A 14,563-nucleotide genomic window follows, 5' to 3' on the forward strand; every position below is an offset into this window, starting at 1 on the left:
TGAAATTACATCATGTCCTATGTGAGCAATAAAGTGACTATCTACTGACTGAGAATGCATTCAAATGACATTCTAATAAAACATTATGTTACTTGAGTTTCTAAAGGAGGAGCACTTTATAGGATATAACTGATACCAAATGTCAGCTCCTGTGTGTACCCCGGACTTTGCATCACTATAAGATTTTGCACAGGATACACAAGATGGGTTTTCCACCTGGAGCTCACAACCTCAAGGAGGGTTACAAACTGGTTCCATGGCTCACAACCACCACATGGGTAGGATGGGAGAGAAGGTGGTCTCAAAAGGTGGTTTCTGTGGCTGGAGAGCAGCAGCTGTTAGCCGGGCGCCCAGCTCTGAAGGCAGCAACCCGCCAGCAGTAGTGCAGAAGGGTGGCAATATCATACCACACCACCCTTACTTTTGCGCTGCTGCCTTCAGAGCTGGGTGGCTGGAGACTGGCGGCTGCTGACTGAGGGCCCAGCTCCGCAGGCAACAGTGTAGAAGTAAGGGTGGCAATACCATACCATGCCATCGTTACTTCTGCGCTGCTGCTGGTGGCAGTTCTGCCTTCAGAGCTGGGCTCCCGGCCAGCAACTGCTGCTCTACAGCTGCCCAGCTCTGAAGTACGGGTAGCAGTACTGCACCTCACCTATAATAACCATGCGACCCCCCCCCCCAACTCCTACAATTACAAGAATGTGACATTTCAGATTTAAATAGCTAAAATAATGCAATTTATGGCTTTTTAAAAATCCCATCACCATGAATTTGGTAGGGCTCTACCTATAGTCCTCAAGGAAATCACATTGAATCCTTGTCATCTTTTGCCGACAGATTAACAGAATTTTAACAGCTAAAAATATTGATAGTCTCAACGGTGAGCTTTCCTTCACAAAAGTCCATTGAATGGAAAAATATGGGCAACTTCAGCAACCAACAGGGGAGGAATATGGCAGCCTTTAGATCACAGTATTAGCCTCACTTATTTCATCAGGGATTTTGCTAATTATTAATATAGCCGTTTTTGTCATCATGTGAGGCTAAAAAGGGGTAATAGCAGTATTAGTCAATGTGGGTTTATTATGGGTAGTATGGTGTTTTGTTTATTTATTTATTTTTATGGCTTAAGATGTTCAGGGGACTCTGATGAAATGTGTACATAAATAAATATACAAAGAAGTTGGCATTTAACCACTGGTGACAATTTTCTGCTCAGTGTGGTCGCTAATAAGATTTTTTTTTTTTAAAGTTCTTACAACGCTAGAGTAGAGTATCTCTCTTTATGAGCCAAACTGAAATATTCAGCATCTTCGTCCAAAACCCAAATTGGTTGTCATGATGTCCACTTCAATTAAAATCCAAAATCTGACTATCCAGTGGCTGAAATTCACCAGTAACAATTTCACTAGGAAACATGTATGGATTGATCCGTAGTTCTGAGACCATTCCTCAGGACACAAAGGTGTGCTGGGGAGCACATCCGCTATACATGCAATTTTACACCAGTTAGATGTCTACCTTACTTGGAAAGAACGAGTGTCCGGAGGTGTTATAGATTGGTTAGAACTTGGACTTGGAATAAGTCACCTGGGGTGAAATTCTGGCCACCATGAAGTCTTTAGGAGCTTTGCCACTGACTTTAAGGGGGACACGATTTCATCTTACATTTTACTCTCAAATACCACTGAATGACACTGAACAAGTTGCTTATCCCTTTGTGCCTCAGTTTACTCCTCTGTATAACAAGAACAATCCTTACCTACCTCATGTGGGTTCCGAGAGGATTACTTAATGTTTGTGATATATTGTGTGATCTTTGGTGAAAGGCATTATGTAAGTGGAAAATATTAATTATTTCCTACCCTTTAGAATAAGCATCTTATATTGCTTTTTAGGTCTTCGCTGAGGAAAGGATCCCTATTCAGGTCATTGCATAAGCACATGCTCAACTTTATGCATATTTAGAGGAATTAAACTAGTGCTTAAGTTCTTTCCTGAACTGCAGACTTAGCATGCAGATCAATCTATGTTTTTATGTATATGCTAAAAATCTAAATGAGTGTTAAAGTTTTTTTTAATAAAAAAAGTAATGCAGAAGCAAACTACAACAGGAATGGCTTAGTACAGTATAACAAACAGCAAGAACTCTGAAATCAGACGGAGTAAGCACAGAGATCAAAAACTCTTTTAAAAGATCACAATGGTCTTTAGTCCAAGTTAAGCTTGTAATTCAAAACCAATACTTTCTAATCAATATGGTACTTCACTGTGGTAGCTGACAGAGCTGAACTGATACAATCAGCTCATCTAACAAACTGTTACCCAAGCAGCAACATTTGTGGAGTTTATCTAAGAACCATGCAAGCAGTGAATTGTAGCATATAAAAGACAAAAAAGGTAAAATTATTACAACATCATTGCTACTAGACTGAAAGATACCAAGTTACTGCTGTAACATATGCCTTAAGATCTGAAACCTGTCCAGATGTTTGATTTGATTTCTCTTAGGCATAAACAAGGCATCAGTATTTTAAAAGGAGAAGTACAGTTAGAACAGTTTAGTATCATTTTTCTCTCATGGTATGGGACAGCCTGGTTTAGAAGCAAGATAGATGCCACCTTTATTTCCTGACTGTACTACCATCAGGAAACAAACCATCACAGAATGAGATGACGAGAGAGAACTTGCTTTATAATACTTGGCATCTTTGCTTTCCAACGTAAAATTTAAGGAGCAGGAGTTGTTCAGTTTCCTATACAACAAGCCGTAAGCCACTGTAAAATGTTTACACTCTCTTGATGCCAATATAGTCTGTACTGTTACAAACACATGAACTTCTGATGCACTAGGAACATGACTCTAGAGTGGTGCAAATCTGAGCACTCTTAACCTTCAAGGAGGAACTGTTATCAGTCCTATAAGTATCTTGAAGAGCAAAGATCCAAGTGTGATGCTTCATAGTCCACCTCTGGGATTCATTCATCATGTGAAGTTTGGGCGGGGGGGGGGGGGGGGGGGGGGGGGGGGGGGCGAAGGGGCAGGGGAAGCCTCAACATGACAACAGTTATTGTGTTTGGTTATTTGTTTGATTTTTTACAAAGTAAGATGCCCAGATGTTATGACGAAACTTGTCATTCAACCACTGATGGTAGTTTCTTGCTCACTGAATTTCATTTGCTTTAAGTTCTGTGCATTAAATGCACCTACAGTAAGAGTACAGTATCTTACTTGACATACTAATGTTTTCTGTCAAAAACCAAACTGGTTGTTGTGCTGTCCACTGAGCTTATCAGATCTCATTATCTAATTCTTCAAAGTAAAGTTTAAACTACAATAAAACTGAAACTGATGCCACTGTATGATACAAGGTTCTTTAGAAAGATCTTCTAAAAGGTATCAAAAGCTATTGTAATCTCTATTGAGACTTGAACAAATGATGCTCCCCAACCTTATGCCCATATTTTAAGAGTGCTGTTCAGAGCATTCAGCAGAGCTGTCTCAGTGCTGTGACCTGAAACCAGAAAGGAAAATCTCAAGCAGATTCTTAACAGGTAAGTGAGATAAAACACTGATCCTCAAATATACACTGAAGACACTGTGCTGAAAGAGGTAAGATCAAGAAGTTCCCTCCACAAAAATCTCTAGCCTTCAGACATGTGTCTAGGCAATTCAATAAGAGCTTAACTTTTTTTTATAAATGAAGTTCCAGAAGACAGAGTCAAGTAAGGGCAACTACCTGTGTATATATTAGAGTCACTCCTGAAAAACTAAAAGCTGGTTTTGATCATTTATTATATAAACTATCCCATTTTATTATTTTCTAAAGGGGAAACCCAAAAAGCTTTTGGGTACTAAAAGATGCAGATGATCTGAGAGTGGAACATAAGGTTAAACTTCTCCCTCTATTTATGGTTCTCTCAAATTATATAGTTCTCCATTCAGATGATTCTGTAGGGAAAATAGAACAGTGCTCAATAAACATATTTTGTAATCCTTGTAAGTCAGTTAATTTTCAGGTATTCCTTCCTCTCAACATATCCAGACTTCTTGCATGTGCAGATGGAGTCTGAGGATCGTCCTGGTTAATTTTCAGAATTTTTCTTATGGACCTAGCCCAAGCAGTACTAGACGCTAAATACAGTAATAAATGAAATTATGACATTTGCCTGAAATCACTATCAAGATGAATAGTACAAATTTATTTCCTGTGGAATCACTTGGTTCAGTGTCCTGAAGTTAGACAATAGAGAGTGAAATCCTGCTCAATGGAAATCAATAGGAATTTTACTATTGATTTCAAACAGGGCCAGGCTGCAAACCAATTTTGTCTGGAAACCAATTTTGTCTAATCCCATGCCCTCATAACAGAGAACCAGGTAAGAGCAGAGGTTCTCAAAGTGTGGTCCATGCACTGCTTCCACATATCCACAGAGTTGTTTTTGTCACAATGGGGTGACAGCTTTCACTCTTTCAAGAGGTTACGCTTCCTGCTAGTCACAGTCCAGAATAGGAATATCTTCCAGGGACTCTGGGGGCTTTTTATTTTTTAATTAAACAAAACAACCACTCCCCCAACCTTTTCTTCCATCCTGCTTTGTACCCTGCTTCATGCATCTGTTTGTCAAGTTTTTTTTCCATGTATATTCAATGGCGACCAAAGTTACACCCATGACCAGAACTGAAAGGGTAGCAAAAACCAGGGAGGCAGAAGCAAACTACAAAGCAACCTGAGGACATTGGAGCAGTAGAGGCTGCACAACACTACGTCCAAGAGACAGAAAATGGAGGGGAGGTGGTGAGCAAGGTAATCAAGCAGCACACAGCTACCTGAGAAGATGTGGGATTGGGAAGTTAGGAGCTCTGGCACAAACAATCTCTGTTTTAAGAAGAGGGCCACAACACAAAGTTTCAGACTAATGGGGTTACAGGACTCTGAACGTTCCCAAGACAGAGTTAAGTAAACTTCACAGATTAAAAACAAGGAGGCCTTTGTGTTATTTCAAATTGCTACCTCCAAATGAGCCACGGAGAACCTAACTGCTACTGCAGTTATTCATTCTGAAATGAGAAAACAAGCCTTCAAAAATTACATAATATTGAAATTTATCTGTGAAAACCTTTTCTGTTATTTTTAAAAAGAGACACAGTTTGTGGGGTCATACTTATTTCTACATAGCGGCTGGGCAGGTCTCGCATTTCACTGGCATGCCGTTCCTTTACCGAACATATCTAGAAAACAAAGACATTTTATTCAGTGCTATTCATCTCAAACTATGTTGCATTCTGAAGCGCTTAGAGACATGTGCATTATTAGAGCTTCAACAAAGCTTGGGCTTTGCATTGTTGTAAGCTGGGCAATTACTATTTACCATTATCATTTAGAAGGAGACCATTAAAAACTGATGGAACTGCAGGAAAGTGCTACAGTAACCCATAGCCACACAAATAAACGTTGGAGGAGGAAGGAAAAATGACTCAATTTAAAATCTGGTTGCTGTGGTTCATACAGATTAGTAACTATGGGCTCGGTTTTTGTGTCACCTCCTTCGTCCATTGAGTGACCCCTCAAGCTTTTGAGTGGAACTAAAGTACTGCTCACTCTGAGTAAGTATGGCAGAACCAGGCCCTGTACATTTGTTTAGCTGATTTACAAAGCACTCTTGGTCTAAGTGTATGAATGTTATGAAACTGATACAATTTGCAAATGTAAAAACAGATGCAAAACTTTTAATTAAACCTCATAGTATAGAAAACTCTTCCAAGATTTTAATGTCACAAAAAAGCATTTTTTTAAATGATGTTTCCCATCTCACTATATCCGACTCCATACCATTTGCTCATACCAGCCATTTTTAAATTTCCAACACTGAGCACTAATGTAGCAGTCTGTTATTAGAAAGCATCTAACATTCTTGTAACAAACGTATCAGGTATGAGTCTCAGCAAATCATACATGTCTCCAGTGCGCGTGTTTAAAATGCCAGCTCCCTGCTAAAACAGGATTGAAAGAAAAATATTCCTTTCCATTTCCATGGCTGAAGGAAACTGTGTGTCCATTTCAACAGTCACAAAAAACCCACCTCATGACAAGCTGTTTCTGCTTATGCTAATACAAATAAATGAATTCGACAATTCTCTAGGTGCTTTCAAAAGGGGTAATCTCTTGAAGGCACAGAAAAGAAAAATGTCCCCGGGGATTATACACACCGTATGTACAGAGAAATCTGTCTGGCCACTGGGTGTCTGTCATTACTCCTCCTCCTGAGGGTCAGCCCAATGATATTTCTATGGCAGCAGGAGTTCTGCACACAGTTGTCAAACCAAATTCCATCCTTTTCAATTGTCTTTGCTTTTCAAAACTAATCTTTTGTTTCTCTGTCTGTGATAACAGCAAGCATTTATTACAAGGACAGGTAATTATACCTTTACTGAAGTTCCCCAGCCAATAATCAGTGTTAAATTATCTTTCCAGCAAAGGCTGCAGGGATACATATCTGGGCGAAGGCTTATATCATCACGAGGCACATTGGTAATTCTTTGCTTGGAGATCATGTCAAGTATCTTCACACCCTGGAAGTTAAATACAATCCAGTCTTACTTACTATGCCATCTCTCCTACAAACGGCATCTCAAAACATTTTGTGGTGTTCGGCATTACATGACAGAATATTCATGTCTATGGCATAAGTTGCAGCTGTGTCAAAAGAATGTATAGCAGAAATATGTAAGTGTTCAATATTAAGACCAATATAACCCAGGAGAAGAGAAGAGAAATTAAAGAGGTACAAGCAAGGGAGACATATTTTAACCCATTTAATAAGTGATAGGATAGGATATAGAGACACAATAATGAGGAAGAGAAAACGCAGGCAGATAGCAACATCTGAGACAGAAGAAGCTCCAGAGCAGAAGGATCTTGTGAAATTGTGGGAAGGAACAGAGAGAAGGCAGGGGCTGGATGTGCAGATGGAGTCAGGAGACGAAAAAGAGGAGCATCAGCGAGGCATCAGCACCACTGAAGTAGAAGACAATGTTTTTTAAAGCAAACTAAACTCAAAATTAAAAAAAAAAAAAAACCACCACCACCACAAGAAATAGAACGTACCTAGTAGAAAGCTGCAGTGTTTCTTTTATTAAGTTTGCTAGCAATTACCCATTCTAGAGGGAGGAGCGTAGTGAGGTTTGCAGATTTGTCAGGATATTTTTGGGGAGAGCATGACCAGATACAAGTAAAAGGTGCTATTGGTTAAGCCTCTCCATAACTGTTCGCTAACAGCCAAGGAGGAGACTCCACAGAGGTTAATGCTGTTTTAAGCAGCATTACCTCTCCCAATGAGATCTCTTTGGCTTTATCTGCAGGCAGAGAAGATGATGATGCTACAAAGGACGGCCAATCCCCTGCTCCAGCATCTCTGAGACCAGCCCCACCTTCAAAATCTTGCTGTGCCATGCTGTAGGAGCACTAAAAATTCCCTAGCACGTGTTAACATAGCACTGTTTGAAAGAGAACCAGTTAGCGCACCACATGCTAATGCAGACTAACATTTACACCCATCTGGTGGAGACTAAAGCACTGTGTAGACAAGCTCTTAGTCTTTTAGCTCAAACTGAAAAGGCTCATGCTCTTAGCTCTGGAGGTTCCCAGTAGATAACCCCTGTGTTGCTTAACTGTAAGCCCTGTAACTAGCTCATGCTGTCTGTGGCTCAGGCACAGAGGGGAACGTTTAACAAACAACAAACATGTCTGATGCCAGAATCAGGGCTTACAACTATAGATTCAACCTGGTGGCTATTTCAGAATATCAGAGGTCCAAAAGATTTGTACACAACATGTCAAAAAGAACACCAGGGGAGAATAAGACCAACATAGCTAAATGGTAACACACAGACAGTTATGAGGACACAAAAGGCATTCTATAAAGTGGACTCAACAGTACGGAACACTAACTGCACTGGATAAGGAATACATTGGAAATTAAAAAGGCTAAGAGAAAAACAAAGGGTCAAGAGTCAAATATATTAATTTTCTGGAGGGCAAGCATCATTTCACTTTCAACATAAGCAAAAGCCTGGCTGTGACTTTTTTGTCTCTGACAGATGGCATTCAGCATGTTATTAGTATTCCATGTTCCTATGTGGTCCTCTCTAGAGACACCTCTCTTCAACTGTCATATCTACTCCCAGCAGATTCTCATAGAATAAATATTTTAATTGAATGGCTCTGAAAAGAATGGACCATCAGCAGTGGCCATGCAGGAAGACGAAGCAGCCATTGAAGCTGCATTCTCCAACGGTAGAGTTGTCCAGAAGAAGCATATTACCAGTAGATCCATGCAGCAGGTTTGGCAGGCAATGCCTGTTGATTATATATAAATTAATTCTAAAAATGGATCAGAGCAAAAAAATCCTTGAATACTTCAGCTTCAAAAAGAAACTAATAGAAAAAGGGTAACATATTCAAAAGGGCTAAAATCCCATTTTCATAAGTGACTTGGGTTCCTAAGTGCCTAAGTCACATTTGAAAATGAGACTTAGCTGCTTTTGAAAATGCTACCCACACTGGCTACTCGTCACTATTGGGCTTTGGCATTTTACTCAATTTCGGCCTTGACCTTGTAGTTTGATCTGCAAATGTAGGTGAAATTCCATGGTCTGTGTTATCCAGAAGATTAAACTAGATGTCTACAGTGGTTCCTTTAGGTCTTAATCTATGAAATTATACTTTTAGTAAAAAGAGTCGATTTTCTGCTAAGTATTTTCCAAGGGGGACTCCCAAAGGCCTATCCAAATTAGGAATTTAAAAAAAAAAAAAAAGATTGCACCCATGGAACTACACTGATGTAGTTACACAGGTGCAAACCTCAATGTACTGTAGACACCATTCATCGATTTAAAGTAGAGCTCACAATAATGTGATTCAGTATGGCGGCTTCTCAATGCAAGCAGCACTGGTGTCAACCCTGCTTTCCACAGGGGCAGGGTACATCTCTAATAGGGGTTTGCACAGGTATAAGTCTCTACAGTCCTTCAGAAGAATACAGCAATAGTGAGTGTACTGAAGAGAGAGAGAGAAAATTTACACACCTCAAACATAGATTCTTCCCAATGTTTGACTGCATTAATATTCTGAATAATGGAGACAAATGTTTTAATATATCAGAGTATTTTATAAAAGGAGCATTCTGGCAAACTGACCTTTAAAATGCTTCAAGTATCGGTCAAACTTGATGCAACAATACCAGGTAACTTTCCACGTATATTTACCAGAGATGGCAGATACAGTAGTAAATACTTACCATATTATTGGCCCAAGCAATTAAGTGTCCTCTCCATTTTACATTTCTTATGTTTCCTTCTCCTTCGTGTAAAACAGAAGGCTTCCATCTGTTCATCCAAGTCTTCTCATATAACAGCAACTGTGGAGGAGTATAACAAAAACATAGTTCAGTGAAGTAGTGCTATATATAAAATGAAACTTTTTTTGATTAGTAAAAGTATTTCTAATCTTTGTGTTTGAATTGGAAGAGAAAAAAAAAAGTGTTGTCCAACCAAACAAAAAGAGAAGCAATAAGGTCAAATATTTTAATTAGTCTCCAATGTCAAAGCAACACATTTATTATTTCAGAATTAAATCTACTTTAATAATAATAATCAGCTCTTTTATGGCACTTAAATGGCTTTGCAAAGGAAGATGTAATTATACCCATTATAAAGGTGGGGACATCAAGGCACAGAGGGATGTGAAGTGATTTGCTCAAGTGTCTGCAGGTAAGCGAGAAAACACAGAATAGAATCCAGATCTTCTGACTCCAATCCACCAATTTAACCATGGGACCATTGCTCCTTTCATGTAATAGGAGATTAGACCTAGCTTTTTACATGTACGGCATAACTAGCACCAATCAAGCAATGATATGTAGGCTCCAATCCCATGATCTGATCCTTATAGCCATGCAGAACCATCTTTATTTCAATGGGGCTCTACATAGGTATACAGATCCACCCATGCAGATTAGATTGCAAACTCTATGGGACAAGAACCTTGCCTTCTTCCTAGAAGAAAGATTTCTATTATATTTAATAAACATATACAAAATTTTTAAATAATTTCTGAAACTGATAAGTACTTCACAGCAAAAGAGAAATAATTCTCAACTAAATGAAGATTGCTTCCAGGACAGCCCAATTGTTTATCCATTCCAGTGTACCCCCAGTGCATTTTTATTTAATATGGTTTTAACATTTCTGGGGTGCTATCAGTTTATTAGCAACACATGAAAAAGACAAAGTCCCTGCCCTGGACAGCTTACAGTTTAAGGCCCCAATCCTACCAACATTTATTCACATGAGTAACTCAACTACTTCAATGAGTAGCTCATGTGCATATAACAGGACTACTCATGTGTTATTCCCTGCAACCACTTGTGCATGTATTGAGGACTAACTCAACAAACTAAAATTCCAAGGAAACATTTCAAATGTAAGAAACTATTACAGACAACCCTGCCTACAGATGGAACATTTTTTCTCTAAATGCTTGGTTTTAAAAACACACTTTTATTAGAAAAAAGGCTTCAGGTAATAGCTATACAGATTGCATGTCTTTTGCATGACCACAAGATGGCACCAAAAGACAGATATTTCCAGAAAAAGTTTAATTGGAGGCAGAAAATAGAAGTTTTATCAGCAAGTTTTACACTCAAATGCACTGCAGAGAGAACACTTCCTAACTTAACACACGCTTTACAATCTCTCCCCCATCAAAATGAGATAATTTCACTAACAGAGCCCACATAGCAGTGACACTTGTCAATGTCTTTGGATAATTGTTTCTTTGTTCATATAATCTATGAACAAGTCACAAACAAAAGAACTTTAAGTGGCATGAATCATTTGGCTTGGTTGCTTTAATATAAAGTTAAGCTGAACTGAAAAATAACGACAAGAGAACTTTAATACAACGAACTCAGAAATTGCTCCTATTGGTGGCTACATATAATTGGAAATGATTTTTGCTAATTTACATAATATTAAAGAAAGCCTTGATGGGAAAAAAATAAAGTTATACTTCAAGCATTTGTTTTAATTCTTTTAAGTTAAAGTACTTCAAGTGTGTGGTATTTATTTAACTAGACAAAAGTGTTGACTTTATTATTCACACCAGTATTAAAAGTGGCTACATTTACAGTGAACAATATTGATTGCAAATTGAACCCCTTTCTTTTTGTGAACAGATTGTGATCATTGAAAATATATTTGTTATTCATAAGTATTCATTGAGTTCCCTTGGAAGAACACTTTTAAACCTTCTCTCTATTATATGTGGTTTTGTTAAGGCTCCCACAGTGAGTGACAAATTTTTAAGATTAGAGAATAATGAACAAACAACAGTAAACTTGTGTACTTTTGGTACAAGTTTTCAAGTGTTTATTCATTCAGGATAAATTCCTGGCACTTTCAGAATGTATGATCTTTACAAATACAAGCTGCTGAATAAGAACACACTGAATATATTTACAAGAATATGCACAAATCAGGGTTTAAGAACGCATATACCCCACTGTTTGGTCCTGAATGTTACCTATTGTTGGCCAAACACACTGGAAAAAAAGATGAGGTTTGTACCAAGGAATTACAGTAACTCCTCATTAAACATTGTACTTATGTTCCTGAAAAATGCGACTAAGTGAAATGATGATAAGTGAATCCAATTTCCTCATAAGAATGAATGTAAATGGGGTTAGGTTCCAGGGAATTTTTTTTTTTTTTTTTGCCATACATTACAGTACTATAGTTGGGAGGTGCCCCCGCCCTACCCCACACAGGCACAGCCCACTGGAACTGGAGACAATGAGGCAGGCAAGGAGGCTGAAGGTGCTGTAGGCTAGGAGAAGCACGTTGCGCAGCAGCAGTGGCAGCTTCCCCTACTCTGCAAGCACCAGGGGTGGGGGGCTCAACCCTCGGCCAGCCCACACCACCCCTTCCCCCAAGCCCCAACCCTTAACCCGCCTCTTCTTCCCCCCTCCTCCCCCTTTACTCCGCATGCCGCGTCCTCGCTCCTCCCCCCTCCCTCCCGCACGCGGCAATCATTGCCGCGTTCAGAAGGCAGGAGGGAGGAGCAAGGACAGGGCGCGCAGGCTCCCCCTCCCTCCCCTGCCTCCTGAACGCCACAAGCCAGCTGATTGCCGCGGGCAGGAGGCAGGGGAGGGATGGGGGAAGGTGCGCCGCGTCTTCGCTCCTCCCCCCTCCCTCCAGCCCATGGCAATCAGCTGGCTTGCGACATTCAGGGGGCAGGAGGGAGGGGGGAGGACTCGGTGCGCAGGCTCCGCTCTCCCTCCCGACTCCTGCCCACAGCAATCAGGGAGGGAAGGGGAAGGTGCTGATCCGTGGGGTCTGCCGGCAGGCGGGAGGCGCTGGGGGGGGCGGCGTAGAGAAGCTGATGGGGAGCTGCCAGCTGTGGACAAAGCAGGCAGCCAAACGACGTTATAGCGAAGCATTGCACAACTTTAAATGGAGCATGTTCTGTAATGGAGCAGGGACGTAAGATCGAAACAACGTTAAGCGAGAGGACGTTAAGTGGGGAGTTACTGTAAATTAAAACAACAGCAAAGAACTGATGGCCATTATAACAAACGATTTCCAGAGGTTCTGAGAACCCCTCAACTCCAAGCCTCCAAGGGAACTGTGGGTGCCCAGCACCTCTGAAAATTAGGCCTTAAACTTAATACTCTAGAGAAATTTAAGATTTCCAAAATAAATGTGAAAATTTTTGCTTACATTAGTTCATTCAAATGGTGCTAAACTTTCCCCAATAATATAAATTTAGTAGAAAAAGTATTAACGATAGATTTGAAGTTCAACTAAATGCTATTTGAATGTCAACTGTTTCCTAAAGCATTATATAGAATAGGCAATGTTACATTATTTAGACCCACAATACACATCAATTTAGAATTATTATATTGTGGTAGGCAATGTCCTTTATGGATTCTTAATACCTATTTAAACCCACCTGCCTACAGTGAAGAATATTTTTGTGGGGGGGAGAAGGGGGAAGGAACATCTACATATTGCACCATGGAAAGCCTGTTTTCAAATCTCAGCCCAACACAACAGACAACCCCTGCCCTGAATAATATATAGGCGTAAGCCCCAAACACTTACGCATGTGCTTACCTTTGCGCACATTAATAGTTCCCCCATGAAATGTAAAACAAGTGTTTGCAGGATCAGAGCCTACAAAGACAAAGACCGGGAGAAAAGAAGAATTGCTATCCCCATTTTGCAGATGAAGAAACAAAGACCCTACTCAGGAAAACGTCCCCATACAGGACAGCACTTACACATGTGCCTAGAGTTAAGCACATGCATATGGTGATTTCCTGAACTGGGGCCAGAGATGAAGTGACTTGTTCCATGTCACATAGGGCGTCTGTAGCGGAGGAGGGAGTTGAACCCAGTCTCCTAAAGCTCAAACCAGTGTCCTAATCACAAGGTCATCCTTCCATTTCCAAAAGTACAGTACAACAGTAACTAATACTGGTGTCAACAGAAAGAACTCCTAATCTAGTGGCTTCAATAAGACAATATTCTTCTCTCAAAAATGTTATACTAATTTAACTGCAATAAAACTATACACCCTATTTTACTGACATTTAATAAAATCTCTCTCTCTTTTCCTCACAATACAGCCACCTTGAGACTCACTGAACATGAATGTTCTACAAAGCATTTTAGGCGTTTGTAATCCATTGAGCATATTTCTCTTAAAAGCAGTTGGTTAATTTATTTAGTTCATCTTCCACACAGCTATAATATTGAATTGTCATTATCACAAAACCAAAAAACAATTTAAACTCAATGGGAGCTATGTATGTAGAGAGAGAAAAAAAGTTTCCAAGACAGGGTTTCCCCCACCCTCTCTCTTTTTGGTTGGGGAAGGTATTTTAGGGTTCTACTTCCCATAAATCCACTTTCTGGCAGCTAGCACTCTCAGTATTTATTTTTCAGCAGCAACAACAGCAAAATCACTTCCTTGCATTCTCTACAATATCCTTCATTCCTCTGTTTTGTACTGATAGATCTCTCTAGTTCTTTGTTACAGTATAGCAGTGTTTAAGATGCATATCCCAACATCTCCTGCTTGTATAATGTATCACAATATAATATGGCTGCAATAAAACAAGCAAGCTAAACCTTCTCTGACATCATCACACTGGATACTGGACTTGACCCCACTTTCCTCACCTTTACAGAGAAGGGGTGTGCAAAGCTCTGCCACACTGAAGTCTTCTTGGTTTCTCACCACTTTATTGTTTTATGGTGTTTTAATGAAAGACTCCTCAGGATTTTTCTAAATGTTGAATAAGCATCCACATGCCTATATTCAACCACTGCGCAGCTAACTGTTGCAACAGTAGCAGAAGCCTGCTGAAATGTATTCGTTGGTAGCTTGTTCGATGGGATCGAGCAGAGGACTTTTTGATGTTAAAACTGAGTCAATGTAATTCAACTGGATTATTGAACACCATTCTGTGTATCTTACACTATTAATACATC

General features: G+C 39.8%; 1 protein-coding gene across 1 annotated transcript in view; it reads right to left on the reverse strand.

Annotated features, from left to right (window-relative positions):
* LOC113407040 (vacuolar protein sorting-associated protein 41 homolog) overlaps positions 1-14,563 on the reverse strand; it is a 141,655-nt gene that overhangs the window by 56,723 nt on the left and 70,369 nt on the right. The window contains exons 8-10 of the mRNA XM_026654127.1: positions 9,301-9,420; positions 6,428-6,574; positions 5,167-5,233 (exon numbers count right to left, since the gene is read on the reverse strand). Coding sequence (XP_026509912.1) covers positions 5,167-5,233; positions 6,428-6,574; positions 9,301-9,420 — 334 coding nt within the window. The remainder of the gene's footprint in view (positions 1-5,166; positions 5,234-6,427; positions 6,575-9,300; positions 9,421-14,563) is intronic.

The sequence above is a fragment of the Terrapene carolina genome, unplaced genomic scaffold, assembly GCF_002925995.2.
Source record: "Terrapene carolina triunguis isolate 2854851 unplaced genomic scaffold, T_m_triunguis-2.0 Scaffold182, whole genome shotgun sequence".
In the NCBI taxonomy this organism is placed as follows: domain Eukaryota; kingdom Metazoa; phylum Chordata; order Testudines; family Emydidae; genus Terrapene; species Terrapene triunguis.